Source organism: Caenorhabditis elegans, chromosome I (assembly GCF_000002985.6).
Source record: "Caenorhabditis elegans chromosome I".
Lineage (NCBI taxonomy): Eukaryota > Metazoa > Nematoda > Chromadorea > Rhabditida > Rhabditidae > Caenorhabditis > Caenorhabditis elegans.
Genome location: NC_003279.8, coordinates 8,459,861 through 8,476,762, shown reverse-complemented (window position 1 = coordinate 8,476,762; position 16,902 = coordinate 8,459,861). Strand labels below are relative to the sequence as shown.

Genomic DNA, 16,902 nt, shown 5'->3' with positions numbered 1-16,902 from the left:
AATTGATTATATATAATCAATTTTTTGAAATAAATAAAAAATAACTCTTTCCTTTTTCTGTTATCATTCTAATTGTCAAAGTAATATATTTGAGAATTTTCTGGTTTTTATTTCTCAAAGTTCCAGACCTTGAAATTTTAATAGTTTTAGATTTTCCGACAATTTTTTTGGAGTATCAAAAAAACTGAAACTTAAAATCCAATCGGAAAATGTTTCAAAAATTTTGAACAAAGATCAGAAATTGCAAAAACCAAGAAAATGAAAAGAGGGAAATGAGTAATTATGTAAGAGAGCCAGATCTCTCACACCAACGAACTTTTCTGTTTTTCGTGAGAATTTTTTTCAGTCACGAGAACTTTTGAATTGGATATTCGAATGAAAAATGAATTGATGTTTTTATGTACTTTTTTTTTATTAAAAAGATCTTTTCAATTCGATTAAAATTTAAAACTTCTTTTTAAAAATGCATTATATTTTCAGATGAATCGCAGCAAAAGTGTGGGTCGTCGAGATGCAAAACCACGGGGTGATCGACGGCAGAATAAGGTTACGGTTGCAGTTTTGGGAGCAGAAAGAGTTAGTTATTTCGTAAATTTTTTAATTTGAAAATTAAATATCTAGGTTGGTAAATCAGCGATGGTTTCACAATTTTTATGGCATAAATTTGTGGAGGACTATCGTCCAACTGTCGAAGAATTTAATTGGATTGAATATGAAATTGAAGAAGGAAGAGTTTTAATGGTTCAGGTATGATTTACCAAGCAATCAATATATAGGAAAACTTCATTTTGATTACGCTTGAGCCGGCAGCCGAAAGAAAGTGACTCGGCTGGCGGCTTCAGCCGAATTTTTCACAGCACTGGAGCCCATCTAATACTGTATAAACATTTTCCAGATTATCGACTCAAGCGGGTCGCGTGATTTTATTGGAATGAAAAACTTGTATATTGGTACTGCTGATGCTTTTCTTGTTAGTTCAGATATCAGTTGTTTCAACTGTAATCTGTTTGTATTTCAGGTTGTATTTGCAGCGGACGATGCTTCTTCACTGGAAGAAGCATTATCGACACTGTCAGATATTCATGCAAGGAGAGGGAATAGTGTATGTTTCTTTATTACTGCAATAATAATTCACCATTTAATTTTTGAAGGTACCTGTGCTTCTGGTAGCCAATAAAACCGACAAACCATGTCTTTCATGCTGTGCCTCAAAATCTAATATGGAATGCTGTGCATTGAGGGAAGAAGAAGTCAGAGCGTGTTTTCATGAAATATTACTCCGAACGAGACCTAATTTGAACATTCAAGGATTTGAGTTGAGGAAACGACGGTGAGTAAACACGTTTACCCTTTCAAAGTTGAACTACGGCTTTTGGAAAAAATGATTAAAAACAGCCTATATTGCTAAATTTATAAAATAATCAAGTATCAGTTTTATGCTCAAATTATGTTTATTCATATTTCAAAATTGTCTCTACACGCGACAGTGCTTTTGATTTCTCCATAAGTGGCGCGCACTCAGTTTTCATCCCTTTTTGATTTGAAATAATTATGTCTTCGTCCTAAACGAGAGAAAGGAGGAATAACCAGAATTGCTTGAAAAGTTTTAACATGATATTCAGTTGTTTTAGCACCATGTAATTGGCTTTAATTAAGTCTTTTTAAAAAATTGAGAAATCTTCAAAATAAGTTCATGTAGTTTTCTCATCAACTGATGTAGTAAGAAACCCAAAATGTCATCTTCCAAATACAATTTTTAAACATATTTCAGTCAATCAATGCCGTCAAGTCGAGGTTACAGTGGCGTCGAACCGAAAGATATTGAGAAAATAAAAAGTGCGAGGAGACAACAGAAGGAACATTGTATAATTAGTTAAACGGACTTTAATTTGTTTTTCATAAAGTTTTTTATTCGATTTTTTAAATTTCAGTTTACGTGAAAAACTTTCTTACAAAATCATAATTCACGTGGAATGTTTCCCAAAAAATAAGAACACAACTTTTTCAGTTCAACTTTTCCATTGGGAAATATGAAGTTCGCTGGACATTTTATCGGCTTTCTTAGCATTGCCGCTACAATTATTTCTTCTGCTCATTCTGAGGTAACATCTACACAATCTATAAAAGGTTACGAAAAACGAAGTTCAGGATAAAAACTATGATTTGTCTAACAAAAACCAATTCACTTTTTACTTCAAAGAGAACTGGGAAACAATTTTCAACACACCTCAGCCGGTTGCCAATCCAGCAAAGTATGATTATTTACAAAACTTTCTGGCTTAAAACTTGACCATTTTCAAAATTAAGCTCAACTGTTTCAGGGAAAGAATTGGTCAACTTCTTGCCAGTGATATGTATTTCCAACCATGCTTCACAGTGGAACGTCTATCTGGAAATCGATACTTCAGAGTTCGTTTTTGGGGAATGTCGCATGCTTTAATCAACTGCCACGTCGATTCATCAGTCGTTTTGCCACGTGATCCCGAAGATAACTCAATTCATTCAAACATGGAAATGGAATTTATTCAAAATACTACTTGCAAGAGTTACACCAACAGTCTTCACAAAATTGCGATGGATATTAAGGCAAGGAAGACTGATGCCAATGATCCATACCGTATTTATAAAATTGTTGAGCATTGCGCTCGCGATTAAATGTTCTAGAATGATATTTGTAAAATGACAATAAATGTATTTTTAATTTTTTTTTTTCTGGAGACTAATAAGAATAACCGGTCATGAGAGTCTAGATAATTGAAGAAATACGGACATCCCCCAGCCGATTTGTGTTGATTCAATGAGGAAAAATTGGCGGTATCAGAAGTCCTATCTCTGGTGAAGTCTCTGCAATGGAATCATTCGTGTGATGTCAAAAAGCATAAACATGCATTTTAATGCACTTTAATGTCCTATTCATGAGTCGAAAAAGGTTTGAAAAAATCGATTTTTTTAATTTTTCCACATTATTTTCTTATTTTTCGATATGTCCAAAATATTTTGTTATTTGTTGCCATTTCGCGAAGTTCGGTTTAGTTACTTTTCGTTCTCCTTTTGGAAAATTATTGATTTAAAAACTTGTGTTTTTACCTTTTAATGATCATTATTACAAGAGTTTTTCGATTTTTTTGTTGGAAAAAGTTGCAACGAAAAAAAAATCATTTTCGACACGGTACAATTTAAAAATCTCCATAATTTTCCGTGAGAAAAAAAAAAATTGATTTGAATTGAATTGATTCATAATTGAAATTGAAACTTGATTCATTTCAGAAGTTAATTTTATAATGGGCTTACGCGAGAGGATTTTTGATGCTAATATCTATCAACCAGTTTGGAATGTCGTTGGATTTGTAATCGCTGAATTTTGAATTCAGAAAATGATTTGGATGGATTTCAGAAACATTTTGTGTTTGCCGCCGCGTTTCAATGTGAAATTGCATTGTTATACATTGCGGCGATTTTTCATCCGTAAGTTAAAGAGTTAGAAATTGATATATTTCACAATATGTTTGAGATTTTGCGGATCCGATGCTGGCAACATCAATGTAATTCGAAAAGCTTTTTGGGATGAACATTTGAGTGAATTTTTGTTTCAGGTGAGCACGTTTTAATAGAGCTATAATCTGGGTTTGAAAATCAATGATGTCTTTTCAACAGTGCAAGACAAGAGTCCATCTAGTTATAGATTAGATCATATTTTCGTTTCAGCTCTTATACTCGTTTTGCATTGGTTTTTGTATCGCTTTTCCAAGTCGATATTTGTATGGGCTTTTGTGTATTCTAGAGGTTTGAATTTATCGACACTCTTCATAATTTCACGAATTTTCAGTTAATTATGTCAGGTGGCTTGATTGTTTACCCAACAATAATATGGATAAAGTTTGATGGTACTGATAAAAGAGCAATATGTAGGATGTGACTTTACAGACTTTGCTCAAATGTTTATTTTCAGACGTTCAATTTTTCCGAACTATCTGTTATTACCTTACTTCAATGAATTCAGCATATATTGCGTGCGTTTTATTCAAAGTGAGGTGAGTTTACTTCAAATGGATTATGAGTTATTTTGATATCTCTTGATTTCAGCGTCTTGTCACCTCCGCGAACACGATCATCGTATGTTATTTCAAAAAACAGCAGTGAAAAGCGGCAAGATAGTCAAGTCACAACCACTGGAGAAACAAGTTCACAGCATCAAAAGCCTGCATAAAATGTACAGCAATAAGCGTAGGAAATAATAATACTTGAGAAACATTTGCGATTTTATATTTTCATTTCTAAAAGCGATTCTAACTAAATAAATGTTTCAGGAAACCTAGTACTGAAATTAATTTGGAATTTTTGGTAAAAATCGGTATGTTTGGCTATTTCACCGGAAAGCTATTCATGCCAGCTTGCCTTTGTTTGCATTTTCTTTGGCTGAAATATATCTCCGAATGTTTTGATCTAAAATTGATATAGAAATGTAGAAAAAAAAGAAAAAAGGTTTGTTCCATATTAATTTGAGATCAAAAATGCCACATTGTCATATTAAAATAAGCAGTTTTGTAAAAATTAGCAATGATTTATCAATAACATGTTTGACCATTTCCATAATTTTTGTCTTGTTAACTAGACACCGTTTTTTTTCAAAATTACAGATATTTGGAACGTGAAATGATAACTCGAAAAAATTGCCTAAAAACCTGACGTTCGGTTTTTTTCTCATGAAAAATTTATGAATTTTTCAAATACAATATTTTTCGTTTTTCGCATTTCTTGTGCTTAAAGTTTTGGTTAAAAAACTTTCGAATGGCGCCCCCGTCACGCCTCGACATTATGAAATATCTAGTGAAATGTCATGTACTGTTGCAAAAACGTGAACATTTCTTGAGACTCATATTCCAATTCAATTTAGTCATTTCTCAAAAAGTATGAAATTTTTAATAATCTTAATCACTTTGCTTCTCGAAACTATTTGCTATGATTCGAAATTTCGTCTGAGTCATCGAGAAAATGAAATTCGATATGGTAGTTGTGGTGAACCGATGGGTGAGTTTTTAATGATGAATTAAAGATGAATGAAATCATCTAATTCCAGCTGAACCACTTTGGCTTGCATCATTATATACTCACGATACATACGAAACCAAACTGTCTGAAATGAAGAAACCACCAAAATCCAGATATTCTCAAGTACACACTACTACTCCGATTGATAAGAGTCCACTCACTACACAAACCAGCACACAAGTTTCAGTTAACACTTCATCAGATTCTAGTAAAACATCTGATAATTCGACAGTTTCTACAGGAACAGCTGTAACTGAAACACCTACGAAGAAACGTGAAATAACTACTGGTTAGTCATTAATCGCGTTTTTAAAGGCACACACAAAGAGTATCAACACGAATATTTTTTCTAGAAATTCCACCAACAAATGCAGTGTTCATTTCTCAAACACATGTTCTCACATCATCATCTTGGTTCATAAAATGGAAGTGAGTAGGCAGAATTCTCAAAACTGCCTGCAAGGCAACCTACGTCTACGTTTAAAAAACCCTAAACCTTCTTGCCTAATTATACCTAATTACCTAATTATACGTTAAAAAAATTTATATTAATAAAAGCGGATTTTTAAATCAGAAAATGAGAGCTTTTAGTTATATCATAAGCGTAACTTTATTGGAAACTGGACAGCAAAATACTGTGAGGATCGTGATATTTTTTTTAAAATTATGATTTTTAGGGAATAGTTAGATTTTGAAAAATTACTGCGGTTTTTTAAACCTGTTTGTTTTTTTTTAATTTTGAAGCGAAAGTGTTGGGGCGTAGAAATAATAAAACATTTTAATAAGTGGCAAATGCGTCAGATTTTTCGGATTTCGAAGTGTCAGCTTGAAAAAATCTGCATCGATTTCAGAAAGTCGAAGCATACAGAAAGATCAAAGTCAGATTCATCGCAGGAGAAAGAGTCAGGAAAGTGGACATGGAAGTCTGACGAAACGCCTGTCAATAGCTCAATTTGTGAAACAGACAGAAGTGCAAACTATCATACTAATGGTATGAATTTCCGTGTTTTGGACAGCAGACAACAATGGAAAAAGGTCGAAGAAGTAGAGTGTTTTTGGAATTGTGTATTATTTATAATTTTTCTGTTTTTTCAGATACATTTCCTCCGATACTGTGAGTTCGTAACTAGCCAAGTTGGATTTTTGACGCTATTAGTTGTGAATCGAAGTGTTATGTCTGTACCAGTTGTATGTCTTCCAAAAGGTAACGAAAAATGAAATTCAATATTTGAATTGATTTCCAGACAAAAATAAAATACGCCTGGATCGAACAGGAGTGTTTGGAAACGAGAGAGATCACACCTTTGTCGATTCGGTAAGAATTAATAACTATTATATCTTAATGTTTGTTACCTATTTTTGTAGGTGAGGAAATGAGAAATGACCAATGAAGCATTTTTTTTTTCACAAATGGTGAATCATGCATATTCATTCGAGGAGCTCCGTTAGTTAAACCCGACTCATTTGATATTGATCGACTTATTGGAATTGGAGTTTTAGGTAATTGCAATTTCAAACTATTATAGTTTAAAGAAATTATTCAGAAAGCACCGAGACTCTGAAACTGTTTCGATTTCATTTGGTTCACGAATATATGGACGAAATGTGCAAGATAATGGGGATTTGTAGAAGAAAAATGAGAATAATCGGACATACACCAAATGCCAATGACAAATATGTGAAAGAAACACAGGATGATGATTATGTGAATACAATTGAAGAACCTGAGATTTTGGATTATAGGAGGCAAAGTTCCAATTTTTATATCATCTTGATATTTGGATTAGCTTTCTTGGAGTACCTATTGTGAACTGAAAATGGACGTTTTAATAAATTGTTCAACAAAACCTTCAAAACGTTCAAATTCACATGGAGCTCGAAAAGTGATCATCTTCCAGAAAATAAAGTATCCGCTATAGCTTATATAAAATTTTTTAACATGTTATAAATACATACTTTCGAAAATCAGGAGCTTCATAGAAAATTGCCGGTTTGAAAAATTTTCGACAAAAACAGTTCAAAGTTTTATTTGTTAGAATTGTTTTATGCGTGAAAATTTTCTGCCTACATGACCTTAATTCTTTAAAAAAACCGTTCAGTTTCTGTTTTCAGTTTAGATCAATTGATCAACAATGAAATTTCTATCGATTATTGTATTTGCATTGATTAACGTGATCATATCAGTTGCGTGAAAGTTGCTAACCGTTGTGGAAAATACAGAACGACTGGAAAAATGTGGTAATCAAGATTTTCGTAAGTTTCTTTGTTTTTCTTTCAAATTAATGCTCCATTTACAGCTGAAAAAGAAAATCATACAGATGGAGGAAGTGTACCAAATCCTGGAAATTTCTGGCTGGTCAAGATGTCAATAGAGAGTTAGATATAATCTATTTGAAAATACATAATGCTAAACTCAGATGATACATCGAACGCGGTATCAGTAGCTGGATTCTTCATTTCTCCAAGACATGTTTTAACATCTGCATTTTCTATATTGACGGGAGCCCGTAATTGGAGAATCAATTACAACAAGGAACAAGTTTTTAAAACTCTTGAATACATAAAAGACACATTGTTCGTTTTTTATCTGAAAATTGTTTGCGACAAATTACAACAAGATTTGCTTGAAACTGGTGTAGCGTATAGATCAAAAATGTGCTCAAATTAACGAATCTCGTAATGAAAAGTATTTTTATGGCGGTTCAACATTTTGAAAATGGCCGTTTAGCTAAACGCCAAGTTTAGCCACGTTTCCACCATAAAGAAATTTTGAAATTGTTTTTTGAGAAGTTGCATTACGAAATTCATTAATGTGGGCACTTTTTTGCTCTTTACATTGAAAACACCCAGACACATTACTCCATCTTCAAAGATTACCTACGCCTACTTTGAAGAATTTCGTAATCGAATCATGTTCTCGAAAACTCCCATATTTGCAGAAGCGCAATAATTCCCGAAGAAGTGACAAAAAATATGAAGGTGATCCCAGGAAACTGCTCATCTAGTCAATGTTATTTGAAACCAAAAAAAGTAATTCCATAGCTCATTTTACAAACATCATCAAGCATTTTCAGGCGGTACTAATCAATGTTAAAGAACAGGAGGTAGATTTTGACAATATGTTCGCATTGGTTTTAATTGAACTTGAAGAAAACGTTAAGAATATCTCGTTTCCATGTGTTGGACGTAGTAATAGAGAATCATTATTATGATGTTTGGAAAGTTAAAATAATTAATTTAGAACATTCTGAGGTCATTGATGAATACGATGTATTTCTATACGGCTATGACACAACCAAAAATGTAACTTCAACGCTTCAATTTCTCCCACTAAAGGTAATTTCCCTCCCAGTCATTCATAATTGTGTGTCATCATATTTTAGGTTCGCGAAGTGAAGAAGAATTCGCGCAAATGGATATGCACTAATAAATATCAAAAAATGCAAGATCGAGGGGAACCTTTGGTGAAATTGTATGATGATAAAGTTACGGTTATTGGTCTCAAGTCAACAAGTGAGTTATTTGAAATTAGCGTAGGAAGAAATGACTGGAACGTCCTACTTTGTCAACTTGTCCGTGTCACAGAGACCTGAATGCACATACATATATATATATATATATCACAAATTTGTCAACATTTGTGCATCTATTGATCGAACATGTATTGATCTATTGATCGAACATGTAAACATGAAAATTTGATAACTAATTTCCAACCACTATGTTAAAGGAAAGTGGACAACATTGTATACACATATTCTTTTAAGTAATGTTCATGAAGAAACAAGGTAGTTTAATTTTCAGCTGGATACAGGAAAGACTTTTATGAATATTATTTCGATTTGAGAAGGTATAACAATGAAATCTGTGCATTCTCTGGTGTTTGTCCAAGTGATCCAGTGGAAATACCATCAAGCGAAACTCCATCTTCAAGTAATCAACCGGTGACTACCACAGATGAAATTGTACAAAGCAGTCCGGCCACCGATTTCCGAAACAATAAAAACTCTAGTAAACACAAAAACAAAATGGCAAACTCCGATTACATTGAACTTCCAATTGATGATGGGAAAAATGATGATGTGTATAAAGAACGCATGTATCCAGAAGATTCCAATGAATATTTTTTGAACAGCATGGTGTCAAAAAATACGGAAAGAACATTCTACGAAGCAATATTTCTTGTGTTTGAGTTTATTTTCTTTTTTGTGATGCGTGTGGAATAAAGTTTTTCTGGTAATATTTGGTTGAATCCTCAGTTATCATAATTAAACGATTACACGTAAAATATTTAAGTGAACATTTTCTTATTCTGTATTGCTAAACTTTACTGAATGCTAAATACAAATTACAAAATTTAAATGTTTTCCGCGTGCTCTATTACTTTTTTAAAGCTATGTATTCCTATTCCGGGTATTCCTCAATTTCCACAATATAAATTTTTAAACAATTTAGCGATTTAGTTCCTATCTTTGATCGATTGTTAACAATGAAATTTCTATCGATTATTGTATTTTCATTCATAAGCATAGTTGTGACAGTGAAATGGAAATCGCTGACCACTGATGAGAATAAAGATCGATTAGAAAAATGTGGAAATCAAGATTTTCGTGAGTTGCTCCACCTGTTTTTTATCCAAATTATTGCTCAATTTTCAGCTGAAAAAGAAAATAATACAGATGGAGAAAATGCGCCAAATCCAGGAAATTTTTGGCTGGCCAAAATGGAACTAGATAGTGAGTTATATATGTTTGCTGAAAATTTAACAAAAAAATGCTAATACAGACAATCAAGCAGATAATGTATCAGTAGCTGGATTCTTTATTTCTCCGAGACATGTTCTTACATCTGTATATTTTATAATGATCGAAAACGGTGCCTGGAGAACCAATTACAATGATACTGTGTATTTTAAGAATCTTGAATACATTAGAAACACAACGTTCGTTTTTTTTCTAAAATTTCTTTATTTTGCTTTTGGAGACTTTGAATTTTAGAAGTTTCGGTAAAAACTAAACTTGACAGACACGAAAGATCAAAAACTCGGATGCATTCGTGGAATGCTTAACATTGTCTTTAATTTTAATCTTATTAGAAATTCAATTAGTTTCATGCATTTGTTTAGCTAAAACAGTGGATTTAAAAAGGAAAATATGATGTTATTAGCTTGCCTTAAATCTTGCCTACTTCGATTTTTTTTGTGAAAAATTTCGTAATGGAATCCTATTTTCTCACTTTCAGAAGTGCGATGGTTCCCGAGAAAGTGACGAAAAATATGAAAGTCATTCCAGGAAACTGCTCATCTGGTCAATGTATTTTGAGACCAAAAAAAGTAATTTCATTGTAGCTAAACTCATTCAATTATTCAAAATGAAAAATTTTTCAGGCAGTGCTTATCAATGTTAAGAAGAGATATGATGATTTTTCCAAAATGTCTCTTATGGTTTTGATTGAACTCGAAGAAAATGTGAAAAATATATCAGTTCCATGTATCCCATATGGTAATATTCGAATATTTGAGAATTTTAAACAACATAATAACAAATTTCAGTAAGTGCCAATGTCTACACAAACGATGATGTATTTCTATATGGCCATGCTACATCCACCAAAAATCCGTATTCAACACTACAATTTAAACCACTAAAAGTAATTTTTCTTCGAATTTTAAAAGTTTTTTTTAAAAACATTCTAGGAAACGCGTTTTGTACTATCTACGATAGGAGTTTTAGATTAAAAACTTACACGATGATGGTTGGATATGCACTGATAAGTACCAAGCAATGCAAGATCGAGGGGGACCTTTGGTGAAGTTGTATGATGATAAAGTTACGGCTATTGGGATCAAGTCCACTAGTAAGTTTTTATTCCGTTTCAAAATACAAGTCACAGTAGACAGAAACTATATATATATATATATATATATATATATATATATATATGTGTGTGTGTTTATAATTCTTTAATTATTAATTATTAGGTTGGTCGAAAAGTCTTTGCAAAATTTTGATTTTTTTTTGGAAGTAGTATTTTTTCAAAGCGAACAAGATTCAATGGGTAATATATTTACCATTAATGCCTATGACTTCTTGCCAACACAACGGAAGTTGAACAGTACCCTCCGCCTAGAACTCCTGCGATTAGGAGGCAAAGAAGTCGTCCAACCCCGTTTCGACGACCTTTCGATCATGAAACTTCTGCCCGGCAAGGTGATTCTGGAGTGAGCGGAACAGATGGTAGTCAGTAGGAGCCAAGCCCGGCGAATACGATGAGTAAGACAAAATTTGGATTCCGACTGTCTGGAGCTTCTGGCGGGTCTTAAAAGTTGTATACGGTCTTGCGTTGTCATGGAGCAGCAACAACTTTGATCCTCTAGGGCGATGTAATCGATGAGCATGGACCATCTTTTCCAATTAAATGCAGTATAGGCCAGCGTTGATTGTAGCAACGTCTGGAAGAAGCTCTCTGGAAATGACACCCTTACTGTCCCGCCCAATTGAGAGAAGCACTTTTTTCCGTGAAGTTCTAATTTGAGGTCAGGTGTCGCGGTTTCCTCGACCGGGACCCACTCTTTTTTCCTGGTATGGCTAACATACAATACCCATTTATCATTTCCAGTAATGATATCCTTAACCCAGTCCGTTGTTCGTTTCCTAGTGAGCAGCGAAAGAGAGAGGTCACAAAACAATTTTTCTGAGAATCGGGCAAATTGTGAGGAACGAGTTGACCGAACTTTTCTACCCTTCCGGTTTCGTGGAGATGGTTGATGATGGTTTTTTGGGGATGCTTGAGAGTCGCAGAAAGTTCGCGGTTCGTTGCTCTTGGATCATCTTCCAGGGCTCTCGAAATATCCTCGTCGATATTCAAACGAGAGCGATCTTATCTTGGTTTATCATCGAGATCGTAGTTCTTTTTCGTGAACTTTTCGAACCAAAACTTCATGGTATTAAAGGTGACAGAGTTCTTGCCTAACACTGCACACATGTTACGACGAGCTTCGTTGCAATTGCAGATTTGGGGGAACTCGTACAGAAAAACCCATCGGAGGGCGTGACGTTCGGCGAGCAAATTCTCGGTCATTTTGAACAGCACCCAAAAGTTTTTTTAAATATATTAAACATGCACATTACGTACTATGCAAATAAAAAAACAGAATCAGAAAAAAATGAATTAACGCTGAGAAATGAAGAAAAGTACAAATTTTGCAAAGACTTTTCGACCAACCTAATAATTTAATTTAATATATAAAATAACTTTCATTATTGAGTTTTCAAAAAATCTGAGCGATTGTTCAACTCCACATTTAAGTTCGTTGAATTTCCAGCTGGATACAATTCAAATCAATATGAATATTACTTTGATTTGAGAAAGTATAACAATGAAATCTGTGAATTCTCTGGAGTTTGTACAAAAGGCCCAGTTGGTAGACCATCGTCCGAAGCTTCATCTTCAAGTAACCAGCCGGAGGCTACTACACAACAAATTGTACAAAACAGCTCCGATCCCAATTCCCCGAATGTTAATACTAATCCTAGTAAGAACAGGAATACAACTTCCAACTCCAACTACATTGAACTTCCAATCGACGAAGGAAAAATTGATGAAGTGAATGAAGCTCTCTCATATCCAGAGGATTCCAATGATTATTTTTTGAAGAGTATGATGGCTAAAAATACGGAAAGAACAGTCTACAAAGCAATGTTTGGTGTGTTTGAATTTATTTTCATTTTTCTTATTTTTATGAAATAAAGTTTAGCTGAAAACAGTTGAAATCTCCGTTATCTTTTTTGAATTTAAATAAATGTGAAATATTTACGTGAAATGGTTCTTTTCTGTATTGTCATGGCTAAATGCAAGACAGTAAATTTAGTATTAGTTGGTTTTCAATTGGAAAAATGAGAATTCATTTCATCATACTCTTAACGTTTATAGTTATTATTCTGAATGTCATCAGTATTAATGGAGAAACCAACGAATTAGCGTCCGGTGAGTCTACAAAGTTTTCGTTTTGACTCGCGACTCCAGTTAATAAAATAAAAAGATATCCGGGCGCAACTGCTATCCTTGAGTGTTGTCTGCTCCGCATTATCCAAATGTTCCAAGTGTATCGGTAGTCTTTAATAGAGATTTAAGGATAAAATAAAGTAATGATATTTGAAAATTGCAAGAATTATGTAAGTGTTGAATGTTTCAGACCAATTTGATAGTCCTGAACAGGATGCAAGAGGTTCTGTCATCAACGAGAAGGAAGATGATGATGACGACGAAGATTGCGATGATTTTGAAGATGATGAGGAAGATGTGATTGATGATGAATACATTTATAGAACCATGGATTTCTTGAGAGAAGATCTTTAAACTGCTTCCCACACAAAGAATAAAACGTTTATGAAAATTTTTTAAACATATTAAAATGCAGTTTTGGTCCGCTAGAATTTATTTGTTCCTTTTTTTTAATTGGACGATTGAGCGGAACTTATTCTGGAATTTTGGTCCGGTGATGCAAATCTCAAACTGTTTCGAATTAAATTTCCCCCGACACAAACAATAATCTTTTCGTTTTTTTTTTCAATAATCAGTTCGAAGCAAAATGCCCTCAGATTACACCTTTAATTGATTAAGTTCAGCAGAAGTTTTTTTTCTTCAAAAGTTACTACCGCCATTTTTAAAATCAAAGAAAAAACCTTTTTTCAATTTTAATTTCTATCAAGTTTATTCCGGGAATTGAAAAATATGGATTATGCGTATTAAATGATGAAAGCTACAAACATGGAGAGGATGGGGTTGTTTTCAGATGTTGACAAGATCGTGGTCTTTGCAAGACGGAATTGTTTTCAAAAATTTAAAGAAAATATGCAAAAATGAAGAAATAGAGAACATGAAGAATGTCATGACGTTAAAATACTAAAATCAAAACTTTATTCATTTGATGCAATGGCTGCTGATTCGATGAGCTGTTGCAAGTTCAGACCCATTGAAAGAAATGGATTTGATGTTAAGCTTCCTGCATCGTCACCTTTTCTTGCAGCTGTTGCTAGAAGGTTTGAAGCATTTGCACCGCCTGAAAATTTTAATTTATTAAGTTTTTTTTTTCCACAAAAACTATCAAGATGAATTTTCAAATTTGTATTACTCTCATACTTTCTCGAACAGTTTTGAATATGATCAATGTCAAAATAAATTTACCTTGAAGAAGAAACGGATTCAAAAATGCCGCATTGTTCATATTTGAGGAGGGAGGTGTAATTTTTGCCTTTTTGATTGCCTGCTTATTTGATGCAGCCTGCCTCATTGCTTCTTTTATTCTTTGTTGTAATGAAGCCGTTACACTATCAATTTCTGTTGTTTCTTGCTTAACCATTGTAGGCGATCCTTGATATTCTTCCTTGATATCACTTGAAGCTTCTTCTGAATCCGAATCATCGCCACTTTCATCATTATTATAATCATCCTCTCCAAATGTGGAGAACAGTGGAGCCATTGATGGGGCGAGAAATGGAGTGAAGTTTGGCATCTGGAAATCAATTGGCGTAAAGTTTTAAACATTCATTTGGAAGTCTCGGGAATTGATTGGAAAATACTAAAAAACCAGGGAACCTATTTTTCCAAATTTATTTCATTAAAATTTTCTCATTATTTTCAATAGAATAATGTAGGGGAACAAAGCAAAAATCAATAATAGGCTCCGCCTCTATCTCTCTTTTTAACATAAAATATTATTGACACCATTTGTATATTTTCAATTTTTTACTGAAAATGTTACGAATCAAAAAGTTTTAGGTTTTTTTTTGAAAAAAAAATCAAGAATCCAGAATTTCTTTACGCTGCTTCTATAAACAAAAAAAACTGGAAAAATGGACTTGGAAAAAATTAACTAAACGTTTTTTAGAACTACTTTTTTCTAGTTCAAATGTTCCTCTGGTGCTACTTTTTTGCAAGCATAAGAAAAGGGTTACTTTCAAATGGCATAGGTAATACCATTCTTCCACACCTATTAGGTATGGAAGATAACCCACAAATGATAAGCCCCATTAAAGGAGAATCATTACGTTTACCATTTTTTGTGTTAACTCCCAGGTATCTATATTCACTCTGCAATTATTTAGAATTGTTTACTTTCCCTCACTCAATTATCCTATCATTCTATTTATGTTAAAACGTAAAGTGAGCAATCAGTTAGTCATCAGAAGTCTCTCTCTTTCTATCTGTCCATTAGTGTGAGATGTAACCAAAGTCGTACACACACCAAACGCATTACACTATAACACGGGACCCCCTTTTTCCCTTCCCGTAGGGTTCTCCGTCTCCCGATGGCTCCACTCCTTCCCGAAGGATATTTGAGGCCATTTTAGTGCCGTTTCTTCTTCTTCAATCGGTTCGTCCCGCGGCTGACGCGCGTTGTAATAGGAAGAGCGATTCCTAAACTCACCGATGGGCTGTTGTTGCTCGACTCGGCTGACATAACATCGCTCAACATTTTCCGTTTTCGCATTCCGTTTCCACCATTTCCAGAATCAAATGTGAACTCGGTACGACTTGGCTGAACATCTGATCCATCTCCACCAGGAGCATTAAGGCACGATTGGATCATGGCTTTTCCAGTATCTGATGAAATCATTGGTTGAAGTTTTGGAGTTGCATATGTGTAGACATGACCAGTTTCTGATGCGACTAGAAGCATTACTTGGGTTCCCGTTAGTGTAGATAGTTCGAATGCCTGAAACAAAAGTATTATTGCAAAAGTGATGCAGAAGTTTATATTTTGTATTTTTTAATGCAAAAAGAGGTCTCAGAGATGAAGCATCGCCATAGAGGAAAGTTTTCGAAATTTCAAAATTGGTACTATTCTACTAAAATGGATAAATATCATAGCTACAATAGAGAAACATTTTAAATAAAACTTGAAATTGTATCAGTTAAATTCAGAAAGTGGCGATTACTCAGGTTTTGCCTATCCCAGTTCTTGAGGTTTGAAAATCCAAAAAATAAGAAGTTTTCTACGATGTGTACAATTTAATTATAACAGTAAATATTATTAGGATTTGAACCTGCCGCAACTAAATAGGTGAGTCAGGATATTTTAGTTGACTATCCAGCTTTAATTTTTAATATTTCTATAGTGCATTCAAACTTTTTAAAAATTTCCATAGTATTCTAATTCCATACACTCAATTAATAGAGGTTTCTAGGTGGAACTTTAATTATTTCTGAAGGGTACATTACAAATTAAACTAAAAGTTAAATCAGAATCTTTAACTCACCTTCTTCATAATACCCGTTTTTCTTTTGCTGAAAGTAGTGTAACGTCTGAGTTTATTATTGATATACTCCATCTTAATCTTGACGCGTCCCTTTGTCTTCTTTCCATTTGGCAATAGACCAGTTGACGAGGATGGTGTTGGAGTAGATGATGTGCCTTCTGGAAGAGCTGGACTCGCATTCTGAAGCTTTTGAAGCAGTTGAGCAAAGTCTTCGGCTTCGGTCATGTTCTGAAATTTTGGAAGGTGTTAAAGATAGAGAAGAATGGAGAATGCGAATGATGAAAGAAAAGTATGAATATAAATATGTATATGTATATAATAATGATGAATGGAAAAAAGAACGTTCGGGAAGAATAAGAAGAAGAGGAAGAAACCAGTATTGGTATGGTAACTTTTTACGGGACGACTGGAGACGACAAAGACGACGAATGGGAAAAAGGGAAGAATACGGTAGATGGTTAATTGATTCAATGCAATTCTTTTCTAGAAATAGGATAAGACATTCAATTTGGAAACGTTACATTTTTTAGGTTTCAGAGGAAATTTTAATAATTTTAGAGAGGTTATTTGAAATATAGATCACTTGGCAGTT

At 33.6% G+C, this 16,902-nt stretch overlaps 7 protein-coding genes and 2 non-coding genes across 10 annotated transcripts; 7 read left to right on the top strand and 2 right to left on the bottom strand.

The window, feature by feature from the left end:
• The first annotated feature begins 474 nt into the window (after positions 1-474).
• On the top strand, positions 475-1,916 carry D1081.4 (GTP-binding protein). Its single transcript, NM_059897.4, has 6 exons — positions 475-576; positions 622-747; positions 896-970; positions 1,019-1,102; positions 1,152-1,330; positions 1,772-1,916. The coding sequence occupies exons 1-6, from the start codon at positions 481-483 to the stop codon at positions 1,875-1,877; spliced, it is 666 nt and encodes a 221-aa protein (NP_492298.3). The 5' UTR covers positions 475-480; the 3' UTR covers positions 1,878-1,916.
• Positions 1,917-1,995: 79 nt separating this feature from the next.
• On the top strand, positions 1,996-2,703 carry D1081.12 (Exported protein). Its single transcript, NM_001136288.4, has 3 exons — positions 1,996-2,102; positions 2,149-2,252; positions 2,322-2,703. Exons 1-3 carry the CDS (start codon positions 2,031-2,033, stop codon positions 2,653-2,655), a joined length of 510 nt encoding a protein of 169 aa, NP_001129760.1. The 5' UTR covers positions 1,996-2,030; the 3' UTR covers positions 2,656-2,703.
• A 578-nt stretch (positions 2,704-3,281) lies between these two features.
• On the top strand, positions 3,282-4,299 carry D1081.11 (uncharacterized protein; the record flags this gene model as incomplete). The annotated part of the gene is made up of 7 exons (NM_001128965.2): positions 3,282-3,338; positions 3,395-3,465; positions 3,512-3,593; positions 3,706-3,783; positions 3,827-3,905; positions 3,950-4,031; positions 4,084-4,299. 7 exons carry the CDS (start codon positions 3,282-3,284, stop codon positions 4,205-4,207), a joined length of 573 nt encoding a protein of 190 aa, NP_001122437.1. The 3' UTR covers positions 4,208-4,299.
• Positions 4,300-4,910: 611 nt separating this feature from the next.
• Positions 4,911-6,904, top strand: D1081.10 (uncharacterized protein; the record flags this gene model as incomplete). Its single annotated transcript, NM_001128964.3, has 8 exons — positions 4,911-5,028; positions 5,078-5,338; positions 5,403-5,478; positions 5,901-6,093; positions 6,145-6,253; positions 6,294-6,364; positions 6,415-6,549; positions 6,594-6,904. 7 exons carry the CDS (start codon positions 4,911-4,913, stop codon positions 6,424-6,426), a joined length of 840 nt encoding a protein of 279 aa, NP_001122436.2. The 3' UTR covers positions 6,427-6,549; positions 6,594-6,904.
• A 507-nt stretch (positions 6,905-7,411) lies between these two features.
• On the top strand, positions 7,412-9,275 carry D1081.3 (Peptidase S1 domain-containing protein; the record flags this gene model as incomplete). Its single annotated transcript, NM_001374925.1, has 7 exons — positions 7,412-7,424; positions 7,467-7,623; positions 7,989-8,079; positions 8,124-8,238; positions 8,291-8,385; positions 8,433-8,562; positions 8,854-9,275. 7 exons carry the CDS (start codon positions 7,412-7,414, stop codon positions 9,273-9,275), a joined length of 1,023 nt encoding a protein of 340 aa, NP_001361838.1.
• Positions 9,276-9,479: 204 nt separating this feature from the next.
• On the top strand, positions 9,480-13,440 carry D1081.19 (Peptidase S1 domain-containing protein). Of its 2 annotated transcripts, NM_001374923.2 has the most exons (9): positions 9,480-9,659; positions 9,708-9,785; positions 9,835-9,991; positions 10,291-10,381; positions 10,436-10,550; positions 10,601-10,698; positions 10,782-10,905; positions 12,374-12,754; positions 13,244-13,410. In NM_001374923.2, the coding sequence occupies exons 1-9, from the start codon at positions 9,539-9,541 to the stop codon at positions 13,405-13,407; spliced, it is 1,329 nt and encodes a 442-aa protein (NP_001362165.1). In that variant the 5' UTR covers positions 9,480-9,538; the 3' UTR covers positions 13,408-13,410. The 2 variants fall into 2 exon arrangements, with proteins under 2 accessions (NP_001362165.1, NP_001362166.1); NM_001374924.2 differs by lacking the exons at positions 9,480-9,659; positions 9,708-9,785; positions 9,835-9,991; ... (3 more) ...; positions 10,782-10,905; positions 12,374-12,754 and adding an exon at positions 12,932-13,035 and having other exon boundaries at positions 13,244-13,440.
• A 173-nt stretch (positions 13,441-13,613) lies between these two features.
• On the bottom strand, positions 13,614-13,634 carry 21ur-12971. The gene has a single exon (NR_050312.1).
• A 113-nt stretch (positions 13,635-13,747) lies between these two features.
• On the bottom strand, positions 13,748-16,538 carry unc-120 (Serum response factor homolog). Its single transcript, NM_059895.5, has 4 exons — positions 16,311-16,538; positions 15,479-15,766; positions 14,236-14,563; positions 13,748-14,110 (listed from the first exon to the last, which is right to left on the bottom strand). The coding sequence occupies exons 1-4, from the start codon at positions 16,533-16,535 to the stop codon at positions 13,968-13,970; spliced, it is 984 nt and encodes a 327-aa protein (NP_492296.1). The 5' UTR covers positions 16,536-16,538; the 3' UTR covers positions 13,748-13,967.
• On the top strand, positions 15,209-15,348 carry D1081.17. Its single transcript, NR_050311.1, has one exon. It is a non-coding gene; the product is annotated as an Unclassified non-coding RNA D1081.17 (non-coding RNA).
• Positions 16,539-16,902: the final 364 nt, after the last annotated feature.

Excerpts from the sequence above, each read along its gene's own strand:
- D1081.4 (NM_059897.4), top strand. The coding sequence starts at position 481 with ATGAATCGCAGCAAAAGTGTGGGTCGTCGAGATGCAAAACCACGGGGT. Across the intron at positions 971-1,018 it reads GTACTGCTGATGCTTTTCTT|GTTGTATTTGCAGCGGACGA; the intron begins GTTAGTTCAGAT and ends TTTGTATTTCAG. Across the intron at positions 1,103-1,151 it reads ATGCAAGGAGAGGGAATAGT|GTACCTGTGCTTCTGGTAGC; the intron begins GTATGTTTCTTT and ends TAATTTTTGAAG.
- unc-120 (NM_059895.5), bottom strand. The coding sequence starts at position 16,535 with ATGACCGAAGCCGAAGACTTTGCTCAACTGCTTCAAAAGCTTCAGAAT. Across the intron at positions 14,564-15,478 it reads CGAGCAACAACAGCCCATCG|ATGCCAAACTTCACTCCATT; the intron begins GTGAGTTTAGGA and ends ATTGATTTCCAG. Across the intron at positions 14,111-14,235 it reads GAATCCGTTTCTTCTTCAAG|GCGGTGCAAATGCTTCAAAC; the intron begins GTAAATTTATTT and ends TAAAATTTTCAG.
- D1081.19 (NM_001374923.2), top strand. The coding sequence starts at position 9,539 with ATGAAATTTCTATCGATTATTGTATTTTCATTCATAAGCATAGTTGTG. Across the intron at positions 9,786-9,834 it reads GGCCAAAATGGAACTAGATA|ACAATCAAGCAGATAATGTA; the intron begins GTGAGTTATATA and ends ATGCTAATACAG. Across the intron at positions 10,382-10,435 it reads GTATTTTGAGACCAAAAAAA|GCAGTGCTTATCAATGTTAA; the intron begins GTAATTTCATTG and ends AAAATTTTTCAG.
- D1081.12 (NM_001136288.4), top strand. The coding sequence starts at position 2,031 with ATGAAGTTCGCTGGACATTTTATCGGCTTTCTTAGCATTGCCGCTACA. Across the intron at positions 2,103-2,148 it reads TTTCTTCTGCTCATTCTGAG|GATAAAAACTATGATTTGTC; the intron begins GTAACATCTACA and ends AACGAAGTTCAG. Across the intron at positions 2,253-2,321 it reads CCGGTTGCCAATCCAGCAAA|GGAAAGAATTGGTCAACTTC; the intron begins GTATGATTATTT and ends CAACTGTTTCAG.